General features: G+C 37.1%; 1 protein-coding gene across 2 annotated transcripts; it reads left to right on the top strand.

The window, feature by feature from the left end:
- The first annotated feature begins 2,602 nt into the window (after positions 1 to 2,602).
- LOC131154917 (transcription termination factor MTERF15, mitochondrial-like) lies at positions 2,603 to 15,454 on the top strand. Of its 2 annotated transcripts, none has more exons than XM_058107747.1 (2): positions 2,603 to 2,835; positions 13,390 to 15,454. In XM_058107747.1, exon 2 carries the CDS (start codon positions 13,844 to 13,846, stop codon positions 15,050 to 15,052), a length of 1,209 nt encoding a protein of 402 aa, XP_057963730.1. In that variant the 5' UTR covers positions 2,603 to 2,835; positions 13,390 to 13,843; the 3' UTR covers positions 15,053 to 15,454. The 2 variants fall into 2 exon arrangements, with proteins under 2 accessions (XP_057963730.1, XP_057963731.1); XM_058107748.1 differs by having other exon boundaries at positions 2,606 to 2,835; positions 13,394 to 15,454.
- The last annotated feature ends 1,284 nt before the right edge of the window (positions 15,455 to 16,738 follow it).

The raw sequence follows: 16,738 nt of genomic DNA, 5'->3' as shown, positions 1-16,738 counted from the left end.
TACATAATACACAACCTTGTGCAGGCTATCAATCACAGCCTTGTGTCGAACATTTCATAAATAATAATCTGAGTAAACATGTTATTTATCATGTATTGCAAAATCGTAATGTACTGCATTATTCCATATTTTCTGAAAATATACTTTATTTGTAAAATTGCCTTAACATAATACTTTTCACATAAAATAATATTCATGCCACACAATACTGAATAAGACCATATATTCTATACTGAAATCATATTTCTGGCATTTCATACTAATACATACATTTCAATATAATAATAGTATTTTCCCAAATAAACATTTTCTCAATAATGTTCAAATGTACTACATGCTTCCTGAATGTAAATATACTAGTAATTAAATAATATTTTCATGAAAAAATGACTGCTTTAGTTTATTGCCTTACCTGATTTTTGAAAAGAAACCTCATAAAATTCACTCGTCCTGCACCCGCAGGATTCCCTGTTCAACACCTCGAAATCAACATCTCTCAGAACAGAAATTCAATATTTCTATGCGTACTACATTTTCTACAACTGTAGGGAAGGTCAAATACTGAATGAAAGTCTTACCCTGAATTTGGGATGGATTCCAAATTATCTCCACCAATGATCCACTCCAACATATTTGAAGAGAACTCTCTCAGGAGTGTCGTGGCAGCTTCGGATCGTTGATCTAGCGACAAATGGACCCAAAAAACTAGAGAGAAGGATGGGAAACTGAAGAGGAGAGAGAGACAGAGAGAGAGAGGGGGGGGGGAGAGAGAGAGAGAGAGAGAGGAGAGAATCTACGCAAGAAATTTCGACTAAAAATGAAGTTTTTGCCTATTTATACACTGACATTCGTCGATGAGCCACGTCACCTTGTCAATGAGGTCAAGAAGGACGTTCGTCGACGAACATTTGCTTCTCGTGGACGAAATTCAGAGTTGCCAAAACACCCTCTCAGTATCTTCTCATCGACGAAGTGCACCCTTGTCGACAAGCCCAAAATGCCATGTTTCGCATTCGTCGACGAAGTCTGCTGTTACTCCCTTTTTATAATTTCCATTTTCCTCTCTCTTTATTATTTAAATATCATTATTCTTTGGGAGATTACAACTATCTATCTAGTCTGATGCCGACTGGGCAGGTTGCCCGGATGATCGAAAGTCCACCTTTGGTTTCTGCATTTATTTTGGTGACAACGTAGTCTCATGGAGCTCTAAGAAACAACCAACTGTGGCACATTAAAGCATTGAAGCCGAGTACTGTGCGGTTGCACATGCCACCACGGAGTCACTTTGTATACAATCTTTGATGCGTGAAATTAGTATTATTTTAGCCCAACATCCAATCCTATGGTGTGACAACATTGGTGCCATATATCTCACGGCTAATCCGGTATTCCATGCGTGAACTAAACACGCGGAGATAGATTACCATTTTGTCTGGGAAAAAGTTCAATAAAAAACTTTGGAAGTTCGCTCCATCTCAAGTAAAGACCAACTCACTGATGGTCTCACTAAACCAATCGTGTTAGCAAGATTTGCCTTCCTACGAGACAAGCTCAACATGAATTCATCCCCACTAAACTTGAAGGGGCATATTACGGAAATAAATACAGTAGCAAATCATGACAAATCAAGTGTAACTATACCTTGATTTTAGGCTTCCCTAATTACGGACATAAATATTGCAGTAACTGCACCTTGATTCTAGGAGTCCCTAATGACTATAAAATTAATTTCTTTCCATGTATTTCTCATTTTCCTTGTTTATAGTTTCCTGTAAATTAGCGTATAGTTACTATTATAAATATAACGTCATCTCTCATTGCAAGGACACAGGAGTTTCCAGCATTCTTGTTTATCTTTTACCAAATTCATAATAAAATTGAAATCAAATAACTCTAGATGAATATACTCAAATTGAAATTAAGTCAAAAAAAAAATTAAATAAAATAAAAGCAAACCCCTCTCAAGATAAGGGAGAAATATTATACACTTGAAACAAAGTTGATTAAACAATTTGTGGTTGGTGACGTACAATTTGTGGTTGGTCGATAAAGCACTTGCATAATTTAAGATTAAAGGACACAACTTGAGAGAGAGAGAGAGAGAGAGAGGAAGGGGACACACCCCTCAAATTAATTGTTTTGATAAAGACATTTTTACCTTTGAGAAAATTAAAATTAGAAATAAAATGATCTCTTCTATGCACTAAAAATGTTGTTTAAGAAATAATATAAAATAAACTAGAAATAGCTTAAAGAGATAATAAAGTATGAAATTAGGTGAAAAAATTAAGTTGTTTGTGACTCCAAACTATAAATAATTCAAACATAATTTTTTATTGAATTTAATAGTAATGTAATTTTTTTATAACCTTTTTAAAAAATTAAAAATTCTTTATTTATTATAATAATAGATATATGAATGATATAATTTAATATCACTCTTCTATAACATGAGATATTTTGTATACACACATATCTCTAAATTTTCTATTTTTTAAGAGATAATAAATAGTCATTTTTTAAATTTTCTTAATTAGGAGAAAATTGGAATTTTTATTAATTGTAGAAAAATTGAAGGATATATATATATAGATTTAAAGTTACCTTCTCTTTTCTCATCCAAATTTTCGTTCTTCCGCAGACAGGGGCCGGAGGGCATCGGCGACAACAGACCCCAATGGACTTGGATATTGCGAGGTCTCTCTCTTTCGGTACAGTCGGTGGGAGGAGTTCTGCTTGAAGACGAGGGCTTTACGAGCAGAGGCGGACATTGATACAGTTCGAGATCCACGGAGCAGAGTGAACTCTTTATGCTCTGCCCATCAATAACCGGTGAGTTCTTGACCGCAAAACCTCCGATTTCATTCTATTACGTTCCTTTGGACAATGCTTGCTTTCATCTGCAAAAGAATGCTTTTAGCGAATAGGAAGGCTGTAGGAGATTCAAGTTCTCTTTTTCAATTTCGCGTCTCCAGACCCCTTTCTTCATCACCGGCATCCTCCGAAACAGACATTTTCCAGCCGAAAAGGATGGAAAAGACGCTTTCGCGGTATCTTACCTCATTAACGCATGTGGGTTGTCCCCTGAAGCTGCCCTTAGCCGATCCTGTGAGAACCCTTTTGCCCAAATGTTCATCCTCATTAACGTTATCCTAACATTGTCAGGAGTTACCATTCGCTGGTCTTAGCCAATCCTGTGAGAACCCTTTTGTCCAATTTCGAATTGTCCTGTCTGTAGGCTTCTCAAACCCTGACCTTGTAAAGATTTCCCCTTAGTTTCCATGGATCCTCGCCCGGAGCTTCAACAACCATCTTATCCCTTGTTATAATTTCATCTACAGCATTGTTGAGCTTGACAAGAAAAAGTTTGCCAATGCTATTAGGCACTGGCCGAGGATTTTTTTGAGATATGCGAAAGATTATTGGTCCTAATATTGCAGTCTTGAGGGAAATTGGAATGCCCAAGCCCACTCTCTCGCTATTGGTATCTTGTTATTGCACTTTGCTGCCACAAAACCATGAGACGTTTAAGAAATAGTCGGGGAACTTATTGGATATGTATTCAACCCGAAGGAATCACGCTTTATCCATGCCTTGCATTTGTTGTCAACAATGACTCAATCAAATGAGAAACATAAGGGGTTTGCTTGATGACGATGTCTGATCTGTATTCCTGAAATATCTCTTATGCATGAGTTGTTAGTGATGAAAATATTGAGTGGGATGGAATTCTTTGTGTACAAAATGGGTTGGGAGTCCTCAGCTTGTTAGAAGCCCCAATATTCTTTGTCATAGTCTGAAGAAGAGGGTCATCCAAGGTGTTCAATTATGAAATTTATGCAGCTGAATGGATTGATAGAAAGTAATTTTCATCAAACTAGTATATTGTTGTGTGAAATTACCAATGTGCAGCGGAAAACAAAAATTGAATCGGATCGTGCAATGCAGCAACCAACGATGAATAATATGGAAACAATCAATCACACAGATAATAAAGGAAAACAATAAAAAAACACGACACAAGAATTTACGTTGTTCGACAATGTGCCTACGTTCACGGGAGGAAGTGGCTGAATTTTCACTATCAATCTTCAAACAAGGGTTACAATATTATTTATATGCTAACCCTATTCATACAAAAGACTTAAAAAATTCCCCAAGTACCCTTGTAGCAATCCTTGGAGGAAAATCCTCTGAAATATCCAAACTACTTATCTTCCCGATTCAAAATTCAAAATTAGCACTGAACAAGACCATTGACAGTTTAATACCGAGATTGAAGTATGAAGATTGAAACTGTCGACGGTTACCTCCCGAGGCTAAACGGTCAACCAAACCGTTGACCAAATTGTCAATGGTTTCTTTCTGTAGCTCAGCTTCCTTGTTCTTGCTTACCATGCTTTCCCTGTGCATGTGTTCCACTCAATATGAGCCACAAACTCCAACAATCTCTACCTTGGCGAATATTTTCCCCTTAGGAGAAATATGAAAGCATAACCCATAGCTCCACCTGAAAGCATAACCCGAAACTCCACTTGGGATAGTAGGTTGGAATGTCTCTTATCTAGCAACTAGAGACGTTGATCAAGTTCAAGCAATGCTTGAACTTGTCTGTTGTAACAAGTTTTGTCAGCATATCTGCTGCATTTTCAGACGTTTGAACTTTCTCAAGTAGTAGTTCACTAGAAACAACCAATTCCATGATCATGTGAAACCGCACATCTATGTGCTTTGTCCTCTCATGATACTCCTAGTTCTATGCCAAATAGATGACATTCTTGACTATCACAATGCAGCTGAACTCCACCTTGCCGAATACCTAGCTCATTGACTAATCCTATAAGCCACAACGCTTCCTTGGTAGCCTCAACCACTACCATCTATTCTGATTTAGTAGTAGATTAAGTAACAAGTGACTGCACCATGGACCTCCAACAAATAGGCCCTCCCACAAGGGGAAACATGTACCTTGTAGTAGACCTCCTGTCATCCAAGTCCCTTACATAGTCTGCATCATCATAACCTACCACTAAATGATCACCATTATTTTTATTGAACATAATGTCATAGTCTGTAGTACCTCTCAAGTATATAAGAATCCACATGATTGCATCCTAATGCTGTCGACTTGGATTCGGAAAGAACTTGCTCACCACACTGACAGCTTGTGTCAGGTTTGCTTTTGTACATACCATAGCATACATTAAACACTCCATTGCATTGACATAGGGGACCTTTGACATGTCACGAATGTCATCATCTGTCTTTGGGTACTGGGTGGTAAACAACCTAAAATGATTCGCTAATGATGTACTTATCGATTTTGCATTAGCCATGTTAAACCTCTCCAACACCTTCTTCACATAGTTGTCCTGAGATAACCACAATCTCCCTACAACTTTGCCCCTGTGAATTTCCATCCCAAGAATCTTCTTGGCTGCACCCAAATCTTTCATATCTTTTTTTTTTTCAACAGAGTTTTTAATTGATTTACCTCAGTCATATTCCTCGCAGCAATCAACATGTCATCAACATAAAGCAACAGAAATATAAGTGAACCGTCCTCAAGACTCTTCACATGGACGCAGACTCTTCACATAGATGCAACAATCATACTCACACCTCCTATAGCTAATCCGGATTATGTAGGAGTCAAGACATTTGTACCATTTTCTTGGAGACTGCTTCAGCCTGTAAAGTGATTTCTTCAGTTTACAAACCAAGTGCTTTTATCTAGGTTGACTAAACCCTTCTGGCTGTACCATGTAAATTAGCTCCTCCAAACCACTATAGAGAAAAGTTGTCTTTACGTCCATATACTCTAAATGCATGTTGTAATGTACCACCAATCCCAACACTACCCTCATGGAAGTGTGTCTGATCACAGGGAAGAAGATCTCATCATAATCAACCCTTTTCCTCAGTGAGTAATCCTTTGCTACTAATTGAGCCTTGAACTTCTCTCTTTCTTTTTCTGAAACCGCTTCTTTCTTTCTATACACCGACTTGCATCCTATCCCTCTTCCCTTTGGGGGGCTCCACCAACTTCTGCGTTTGGTTCTTATGCAATGACTCCATCTCCTCTACCATAGCGCCCATCCATATACTTTTCTCTTGACTGTGTACCGCCTTTTGAAAGGTAGTAGGATCCCCGCTACTAGTGATAAGTGCATAAGATACCAGATCATCAAATCCGTACTTGGGCGGTGACCTGATAGTGCATTTGGGTCTGTCTATATTTATACTACGATGCTGTTGGTCTCTCGAGCTAGAACTCCCTGCACTTTGAACAACGTCATCGGTACCTTGAGTCTCCACCTGTACTGCATGCTTATTATTGTTGTAGTTTTCAGGCATATGTTTCTCTTGTTCTTCTTGAGTACGCCACAACATGGCTTTCTCATCGAAAACTACATCTCTATTGATCACCACTTTGTTTGCCTTCGTATGCCACAACTTGAATCCTTTCACCCCTTTTTGATTCCTCAGAAAGATGCATTGTCTAGACTTCACCTCAAGCTTTGACCTCTCCTCACTAAGAACGTGCACATAGGTTAGATACCCAAATACTTTCAAACCGGAGTAGTCTGCCTTGATGCTTGTCCACACCTCCTTTGCAACTTTCCCATCTAGTGTTGCCCTTGGTGATATGTTAATCAAGAAACACATCATATTTACTGCGTCTGCCCAGAAGTTCTGTGCAAGCCCTGACACTGAGTCCTTTCAGCTATGGTTTAGTTCATCCTTTCCACTGCACCATTTTGTTGTGGTGTCTTGCGTACTGGTGAAATGTTTCCTAATGTTACGCTACTCGCACAACTCCATGAACCTCAAATCAGTGTATTCAGCTCCATTGTCTGTCTTGAGGCATTTAATCTTCCTCCTAGTCTGGTTTTCCACCTCAACTTTCCACTATTTAAACTTGACAAACATCTCTAACTTGTGCCGCATGAAGTACACCCAGACCATTCATGAGTAATCATCAATAAAGCTCACGAAATACATATGCCCCCCTCGTGATGCTACTCTCATCGGCCTCAAAACATTTGAATGAATATAGTCAAGCATTCCCTTTGTTTTGTGCGTGGCTGCCATGAACTGTACCCTGTTATGTTTTTCAAGCACATAGTACCTACAGAAATCTAGCTTGTATGATTTGACCCCCTTCAAAATATTTCTCTTACGAAACTTCATCATTCCATGCTCACCCATATGCCCTAATCACATATGCCACAAGATAGTTCTATTCGATTCAGACTTTGCAACTGCAGCTTCACGTACAACTGTGGTGCCTAGTAGCGTATAAATATTCCCTGGTACTTTCTGCCCCTTCATCACGATTAGAACTCCTTTACTCACCTTCATTAGCCCACTTTCAGACTTATAATTAAATCCGTTACAATATAAAGTGTCTAGTGAAATTAAATTCTTCTTTAACTCCAGTATATGCCTAACATCACATAACGTCCTCACCACACCATCATACATTTTGATTCAGATGTTCCCTATTCCGACAATTTTGCATGAAGCTTCATTCAGCATTAGAACATAATCAGAATTTACCAACCTGTAAGTGGTGAACCAGTCTTTGTTGGACTTTATATGATAAAAGCACGCCGAATTTAAGATCCAAGAATCCGTGAGACCATCTGAACTGGATGAGACCGAAAGCATATCACCATCACCGCTTCCTGAGTCTCTTTCTTCCACTACATTCGTCGAGTTTGATGAACCTTCTTTATTTTCTGCAGTCCCCTTCTTCCTTTTTGGACAATCCGCTTTTATGTACCCCTTTTTCCCGCACTTAAAACATCGTACGCCATTCCTCTTCCTGGAATTGGACCGATCCTTATTATTACTCGATCCACTTCGGAACTTGCTTCTCCCACAATTCTGGTTACCTTTCACTACAAGCCCTTCACATTGAGAATTATCATCGCTGGCTTTCTTCCTTTGATGAAAACCCAACAGGGCACTCGTGATATCTTCCAACTCTAGAGTTTCCTTCTCCCATGTCAGAGTCGTAACCATATTTTCATATGTTGGAGACGTAGGTAGGGAATTCAGCAGCATCAATGCCTTGTCTTCATCCTCGAACTTCACATCAACCCTGCTTTAGATCACTGTTGATTTGATTGAATACGTTGATGTGTTGATTCAGATGCAACCCTCTGCCATCTTAAGCCCATACAGTTTTTGCTTAAGATACAACTTGTTTGTCAATGACTTGGAAATATACGGACTCTCCAAATTTAGTCAAACTGCTGCTGATGATTCCTCATCCATGACGTGATACATCATATCATCAGCCATAAAAAGCCTTATAGTCACCATAGTCTTTGCTTCCAATTGCTTCCAACTCATGTCATCCATGCCTTCTGGTTGCCTCCCGTATAATGTCTTCACCATACCTTGCTGTACCAACAAGTCCTTAACTCTCATTTGCCAAAGTCCAAAATTTCCCGATCCATCGAACCTGACAATATTGAACTTTGTAGAAGAAATCCCAACTATTGTAACTAATAACTCTGATACCAATTTGTTGTGCAAAATTACCAATGTGCAGTGGAAAACAGAAATCGAATTGGATCATGCAATGCAGCAACCAACAATGAACAATACGAAAACAATCAATCACACAAATAATAAAGGAAAGCAATAAAAACATACGACACAAGAATTTACGTGGTTCGACAATGTGCCTACGTCTACGGGAACAAGTGGCAAAATTTTCACTATCAATCTTCAAACAAGGGTTACAATATTGTTTATATGCTAACCCTATGCGTACAAAAGGTTTAGAAAGTTCCCCAAGTACCCTTGTAGCAATCCCCGGAGGAAAATCCTCTAAAATCCCCAACCTACTTATCTTCCCAATTCAAAATTCGAAATCAATGCCGAACAAGACCATCGACGGTTTCAGTAAACTGTTGACAGTTTAATACTGAGACAGAAGTATGAAGACATCGTCGACGGTTTCAGGCAAACTGTCGACGGTTATCTCCCGAGGCTAAACTATCAACCAAATTATCGACCAAACTGTCGATGGTTTCTTCTTGCAGCCTAGCTTCCTTGTTCTTGCTCATCATGCTTTCCCTGTGCATGGGTTTCACTCAATATGAGCCACAAACTCCAACATATATTGTTGATATCTAAGAAACAAAATTTGGATAAGTTTGTGACAAAATACTAGGAACATGTTCTTCTGCAATTGGAGATTTATCATGAAGAGATGGTGTCTGGATTTGGGCTTTTTATGCTAGAGCAAATTTTTAGGATTGATGTTTACGGTGTCATTTTTTGAATATGTTAATTCTTGGCCCATTATTTTCTAGTTAATGCTTTAGTGCTATGAGTTGTTGAGTTGAGTAGTCTGACTAAATGCTATGTCTTTTGCTGACAACCCAACCAAATTCTAGAACATGCATATACTGTAAAGGTATGTGTCTCCTTTTAAGGATTCTATGAACAATCAAGGATTACCGCCTAGCAATAGGTAAGTCATATGCCACTACAAAGCACCACAACCTGCAAGAGAAGCTAAATCAAAAGCAACATCTAAGCTGAAATTTGTTGCAACTAAACCACTTTTACCATATTATCCTTGAACAGTTAAGCTGAAACACTCTCAAAGATTATTTAAAAGGTTAAGGACATTTTTTAAGAAAAAACATTTTTGAACAAAATAAAATGAGACTAGCAGAAAACTGCAAGTGAGAAACAACCACATCAACCCTAACCCCAAAAGATGGTACACAAAACCATCGTCTACAACACTCTCAACCATTGTGCTTGTTGAAGCTTGATATACATTGTTGACCCGCAATCTTATATTTTAAGCTTTTAGATAAAGTGTATCTAACATGGTATCAAAACTATGGTTGCTTGGGGGTTTTGGGTTATAGTCTTGTTGCCTGCATTTATTGTGTGGTGGTTAAAAATTATCTTATTTTATGTAATGGTTGTTATTTATTGTTTGTTCATCTTTCCACATGCAATTGTGTTGCATGTGTAGGTAGTGTTCAAGCTTAGTATACATTGTTGATTTAAAACTTAATAGCCCTATAATGGTCTTGGAAGTCTTTGGTATTGTTACGTAACCATTAGGCACTGATTTTTAAAACTATGCCTTGAAGACTTTAGGGAAGCTCGGATATGATAAAAGTGGTGGTCTGCACATATTGAGCTTTATCTCCTTGAAAGCTCTTAGAACTCTTGTTTCTTCAATGAATCAGTGATGGAGCCATGATGGTTCTAAAGCTCCTCATCAGCTGCTATAAAAGGCTACTGAAATGGTTTTGGGCTTTGGATAGTCCAATATAGCTTTCACCTATGTAACCCTAGCCTCTTGAACTAGCTGCATTACCCGCCCATGTTCAGAATGATGTAAGAACCCCAACATCTCTGACACTGTACCTAGCCATGACATGGCGCTTTGCTTTAGGGTGATGACCTGTTGACTTTATGAGTCCGATCCCTATTTTGATTATGATAAACCATAGTATCTCGTTTGTGCGTTTAGTCTTTGAACATGTTAAATCTCAGATAAACACATATGATGATGCAAAATGGAAGCTTTGAAGTATCTAAACGAACACATCATGAGGCGTATTCCATGGATATAAGAAGAGCAAAGTACTGAAGACTTTATGTTTTTAAGTTGTAATATTATTATAGGTTTAAATTAGTGCATGCACCTCATGATTTGAATTGCAGCTCAACCAAGACCTTAGATTGACCTTAGGCACATAAACTTTTCATGAAAACATCTTTTCCAAAACAAGTTTTTTTATTTTATTTTAAAAATCCCTTCATGTTTTCTTCTGTCACTTTGATGAACGCTTTTCTCTATCAAAAACTCCTTATCTTAAAAAGTGTCAACATGAAAGTTGTGGGATTTTCTATTAGCTTTCTGTTGATACCAAGCACGTGCAATTTTGATTTATATAGAAATAGTTATGTCTATAATACTGAAGGATGTTTGCAGCAGAAAAATTCCCTTCATGTTTCTTCCATCTCATTGATGAGCGATTTTATCAATTAATCACTCCTTATATTAAAAAGAGTTCAACATGAAAGTTGTGAGATTTTCTCTTAGTTTTCTGTTGATATCAAGAACGTCCAATTTGGAGTTTTATAGAAAACTTTATGGCTGAAAAACTGAAGGGTGTTCGCGCAGAAAGCGCCCCAATGATCGAAAAACGATTAGTTTTCAAATTAAATTATATTTTAATACCCCAATGGCCATAAAACGGCTATATCTCTAATTTGCCTATAAATACCAAGTCTATACACTTGGAGAAGATAAGAGAGACACTTGGGAAGCCGTGTTGAAAATTATTTCATTCATATTCATCTTTATACTCTCTTTGAAGATCAAATTCTATTTTCTCCTACTCTTTCTTTTTGAAAATCTTTTTGGGAAAATTTTTTTGGGTTATACAAGCAAGGCTTGAGCATATATTCTCTTCCATATATTTTGCTTGAGAGTCTTCTTGCTATTTGTTTTAAAAGGTCAATCTTGAAGAAATATTCTTCTACTCTTCATTTTGAAAAATCCTTCGGAGAAAATATTTTGAGTTTTACAAGGTAACTTTGAGCAAATCATTCCACTCTCTCATTTTTACTTGAAAAATATTTTTAAGAAGAATATCCTTACTCTACCGTGCTTCAAGTTTCATATCATTTGAGAGTGCATATTGGATTTTATATTGTACATCTCTGCTTATTCAAGAAGCATTTTCCTTGTACACAAATATTTACATCATTTGTATTTACGGTTCGAGTTGTGAACCGTGGAGAGGTAGCTACACCTTGTGTGGAAGCAGCGGATTGTAAAGGGAAGCTTCGACCTGTGACGAAGTGGATTGTAACGGGAAGCTCCACCCGATTTTAAGGAGCGGATAGTGGAATCCTTGGGTAGTTTGCCTAAAGCAAGGACGTATGCATACTTAAATATTTATGGTAATTGTAATTGTTTAGAAAAGACCCTAGGTTGTGTAATACTGGTTGAGATTTTAAATTAGGACATACTTGACCTAAATTTTTTTTAAAATACCTAATTCACCCCCCTATTGAGAATATACCATAAATCACATGACCAAGCCCATCCTGGTCTATCTTTCACTACATAGGTAGTATATATCTAGTAAACATGAACACTTCTGGAAGCTTGAAGTGTACGTGTCCAACACATGTTAGATATACACTTGCTCGTTACTCCACACGTATCCAACACATCAGAAATTAATTAATTTATATTTATTTATGGACATTGCTAAGACACTACTCGGCACTTCTTGAAATAACAAGGACATGTCTAGGACACTTCTTGCACTAAAATGTTGTGCTTTTGTTACCCTTTAATTCTGTTAACAAAGCCTTAAATATATAAGAATAGGTCAAGAGATGGAGGGTCAATTTCTTTGACACTAGTGTGGTTGGACTTTGGAGCCTTAGTGCCACTACACCAGCCTTGTAGGGCACCGTTGGACCTCCCAACTCCCCAAATTCCCTGTCTTTGTTGTCACCGCCATTTTGCCCCACGTTTATTTTATTTTATTTTTTTAAATTTCTTGTTGAATGATCCCCGTTGCGCACCATCAGCCATGCCCTTGAGTTGTTTTTTTTTGTTGTTCAACCAATATTCTATAATATGAATGTAGTTGATGATTGTATAAATTAAGTTTGTAAAATGTGTAATTGAGATTTTTGCATGAATAGTTCTTGCATTTCATTTTAAATAAAAAATTTCATATATTTTTCATATACAACAAACCAAGCCTTAATTCTCATTAGGTGGGGTTGGCTACATGAATTATTTTCTGTCAATTTATGCGATCATGGGCAATATCGTTTGACAGATTTAGGGTATTAAATCTTTACTCACTATCTAATTCCGAGTTATTTTAGGTTTACACTTACCCCTTTTACTACCCCTTGCAGTAACTAATTCACTATTCCTCATTAGTGCACTATTTGGCTTATGTTGCAATTGCCCAAACCACTTGAGCCGTCACTCCCTTATTTGATCTTTTACAGGAGTTATGCCTAACTTATTGCCAATATGTTCATTCCTTTATTTATCTTTTAAGGTTATACCACCAATCAATTTCAGCATTCTCCTCTTGGTAATTTTTATTTTTTGGATATGTTGTTTCTTAGTTGCCCGACTCGCCCAACATTTTGATCTAATGTAGCATAGCTGGTCTTACAGCCGTTCTACAGAACTTTGCTTTTAATTTTAAGGGTATTTTACGATCCACAGTGCACTCTAAGCACTTCTCCATTTTACTCAACCTGCTTTAATTCTATGCATTACATCTTCTTGAATTTCTCCTTCAGCTTGCATACATTTATGTTATTTTCATTTTTTTTTTCCTGAAGACAGGGCAAGAGAGAGAACTTTTGAAGACAATGACAAACAGATCCTTCTGCTTTCTTGGCATTCCAAACAAGAGTTTATTGGTCTTGGAGAGGTGCAGTATACAGCGGAGTATCCACATTCCAAACTCATTGCTTTGAATCTTTTGTATGCAAGCAATTTCTTTGGCATTATGGGGATTTAGCTCTCTTATTTTAGAAGAAATTGACGATGAAGATGCTAAAGCCATGAAAAATTCCCTATCCCCTTTGGTGCTGTTATTGAATGTGAGTTGTTGTCTGGATAGTTCAAGGGGGTGGATAGCATCGAATTTGAAGTGAATTTGCAGCTCTTGTCAACATTTTCGTGAACGTACTATTTCTGCCACTGAATTGCAACCCTTGTCTGTTACTGCTTATGGTACTTGATCTCCCAGAAGAATAGTTCCTTCAAATAGTGATTATCACTGCTACAGCAATGTTTGTTGTCCTTTGCAAAAAGCTGGTCCCATTAAGCAGGTCTGCAAGGGGTTCAGTGGCCCAATTTAGTGTTCTTCAACACAAGAGTTTAATCATCAGCAGATCCTTGACATCATCCTTGGAATCAGATGACACACAACAACGCTCTTTTGTTGTGTCGTACCTTGTAAATTCATGTGGGTTGTCCCCAGAAACTGCCGTTTCTGCATCACGGAAGCTAAACTTTCAAAACCCTGATAGGCCAGACTCAGTCCTCACCCTTTTCAGAAACTATGGATTAAAAGAAACCCACATCTCAAAACTCATTAGAGTTATACCAGCATTGCTTTTAGCTAGTCCCGAGAAAACCATTTTGCCTAAGCTTAAATTTTTCCTTTCCATTGGGGTTTCAAGAGCTGACCTTCCGAAGATTCTCAATTTGAACCCCAATCTCTTGGTGTGCAGCTTAGAGAACCGAATTATCCCTTACTTCAATTTTCTCAAAAGTGTAGTTCTCCTCAATGATAGAAATGTTGTTCAAGCTTTGAAGCACTCACAACGATTGTTTCTGGTGGATGTGCAAAAGACTATAGCCCCCAATGTTGCAGTCTTGAGGGAAGTTGGAATGCCCCAATCCTTGATCTCATTTTTTGTATCTTGTCATACTCCTAGTGTGCTCCTGAATAGTGACAGGTTTAATAAGGTTGTGAGGGAAGTTATTAGTATGGGATTCAGTGCTAAGGAAACAAAATTTATCAATGCAATTACTGTGCTTTCTGGGTACAGTCAGTTGACCCGAGAACGTAAAATGAACATTTTGCAGGAGTGGGGTTGGTCTGAAGATGAGGTTCAAAATGCTTTCAGGAAGTATCCCATCTTTATGACTGCTTCCCAAGAGAAAATTGCAAGTGTGATGGATTTCCTTGTGAATAAAATGGGTTGGCTGTCATCCGCAGTTGCTAAATATCCATTAATTCTCAACTTTAGTTTGGAGAAGAGGATTGTTCCAAGGTGTTCAGTTATTACGATTTTGTTGTTGAAGGGCTTGATGGAGAAACATTTCACCATTGGCACGATCTTGGGTTTCTCTGAGCAGCGGTTCTTGAATGAGTTTGTGATCAAGTATCAGGATGATATTCCTGAGCTGTTGTATGTTTATCAGGGGAGAACTGATCTTCAGAAACTAGGATATGGATCTGAGGCTATACACCGGATAAGAGAGTTGTAGCTTGGGCGACTTTTCAATGTTAATTATTCTTTTTTAGGGAACAATACTAATTCTTGCACATCTGTTAATTTGCTGTTTTCAGATTTGGCACTTAGCAGCCTGCATCCCAGAGCTTTTTATCAAAGTGAAAACCTGCTAGTTGAAATATGTCACTTATTTTTCCAGGTGTTGTGGTTAGCTGGTTTTGACGCCTGGCTTCATGAAGGCCTCTGGTTCAAACATGGGTCGAAGGACCTTTTAATTTTATTTTTTCCCTTTATTTTCTAGTAATCAATCATCAGTCTGTAAAATGGCTTGCTGTCTTTCCTTTTTTGTTTTTGTTGTTAATTAAACAATTGTTGAGGATGATGAGCAGTTTTTGATCTCCGCTAGTTGATTCAATAAAGCCAATTGATTCTAAAACGAGGTGTGTAACTAATCATTCGGTTGGCAAAGGTAGTTTTGGAGATTAAAGATATCTCTTATTGTAAGATATGTTGTTCTACTAAGTGACAGTCAACCTTGTCAAATATTTTGCTGTATAGAGCTTCCTACACTCATGACGCCCCCTTCTAAATAGCTTAAACAATACACATATTTCAGTCCTGTCAATAGAAGATGTTTAATTATTAAAAACTAACGGAATTATTTGAAATAAGATAGAATGTAGTGAAAATTTTATGGAATAAGGCTGTGTAACCCATTGTGGTCCGTTCCTCCCTCGAATCCCGCATATGCCGGGGCTTTGTGCACCAGGCTGTTATATATATTTTAAAGGTGAGACAACTATTTTTTATATATTTCTTATTATTTCATTTAATGCGTAATAAGGAATAAATAAATATTTTCATGGTAAAATTTGAAAATAATTTTAGGGGAGGTCTTGGCAACAATTTGATGGATACCTTAAGGGTCTGTTTGGATCAAAGATTTTAAGTGGGAAAAGAAAAGAAAAAATAAGGAAGAAAATCATTTTCTCTTATATTTTCCTTTTCTATTAAATATTATAAAAATGTAAGTTTATTTTAATATAACTAAAACTTAATATTTGAAAATGAAGATTTCTTGATACTTTTTTTTTTTATTATTTTCTTTCTCATTTTCCTTTATAATCAAATATAAAAATGAAGATTTCTTGATACTTTTCTTTTTTTAAGGAATTCGAAGCAAGTGACATGTTTGTAATTAGAGTCCACAGGAGGTGTTTCTTTTTTCCTTCCTTTCAATAATGTACTAACCTTACTTTCAGTGTTAGAATTCATAATTTCAGTTATGACAGTACTGAAAAAGTATAGTACCTATATAATAACGTCTCAATTGTTGAAAGAATTTTACTTTGCTACTAGGCTCGAGTAACTCATCAAACATAAGTGCATAATTTCTTAGTGTGTCAGCCGAGTCATTATAAATAGGGAAGCATAAATGATAAAATTTATATTTTTATGTTATACAATATGTATATATTGCATATTATATATATTTATATATTGAGGATCACACAATTTATTCCACCGAAACTTCCCAAATATAACTACATTGACCCGATGATTGTAGTTATGTCATTCATTCTAGAATATAACTTTTCACTATTTTTTGTAATTATAAATATATTATCCACACCCATCTTATTGTGTGGTGGTTTCTCAAAATATTCACATGGTATCAGAGCAAAATTGATCCTTCTTCAGCGCAGGAAAAATTTCCCCG

The sequence above is a fragment of the Malania oleifera genome, chromosome 5, assembly GCF_029873635.1.
Source record: "Malania oleifera isolate guangnan ecotype guangnan chromosome 5, ASM2987363v1, whole genome shotgun sequence".
Lineage (NCBI taxonomy): Eukaryota > Viridiplantae > Streptophyta > Magnoliopsida > Santalales > Ximeniaceae > Malania > Malania oleifera.
The sequence above is the reverse complement of the archived record's forward strand: the minus strand, read 5'-3'. Positions and strand labels throughout refer to the sequence as shown.

Bases quoted from the DNA above. Each gene is read 5' to 3' on its own strand.
- LOC131154917 (XM_058107747.1), top strand. From the start codon at position 13,844: ATGTTTGTTGTCCTTTGCAAAAAGCTGGTCCCATTAAGCAGGTCTGCA.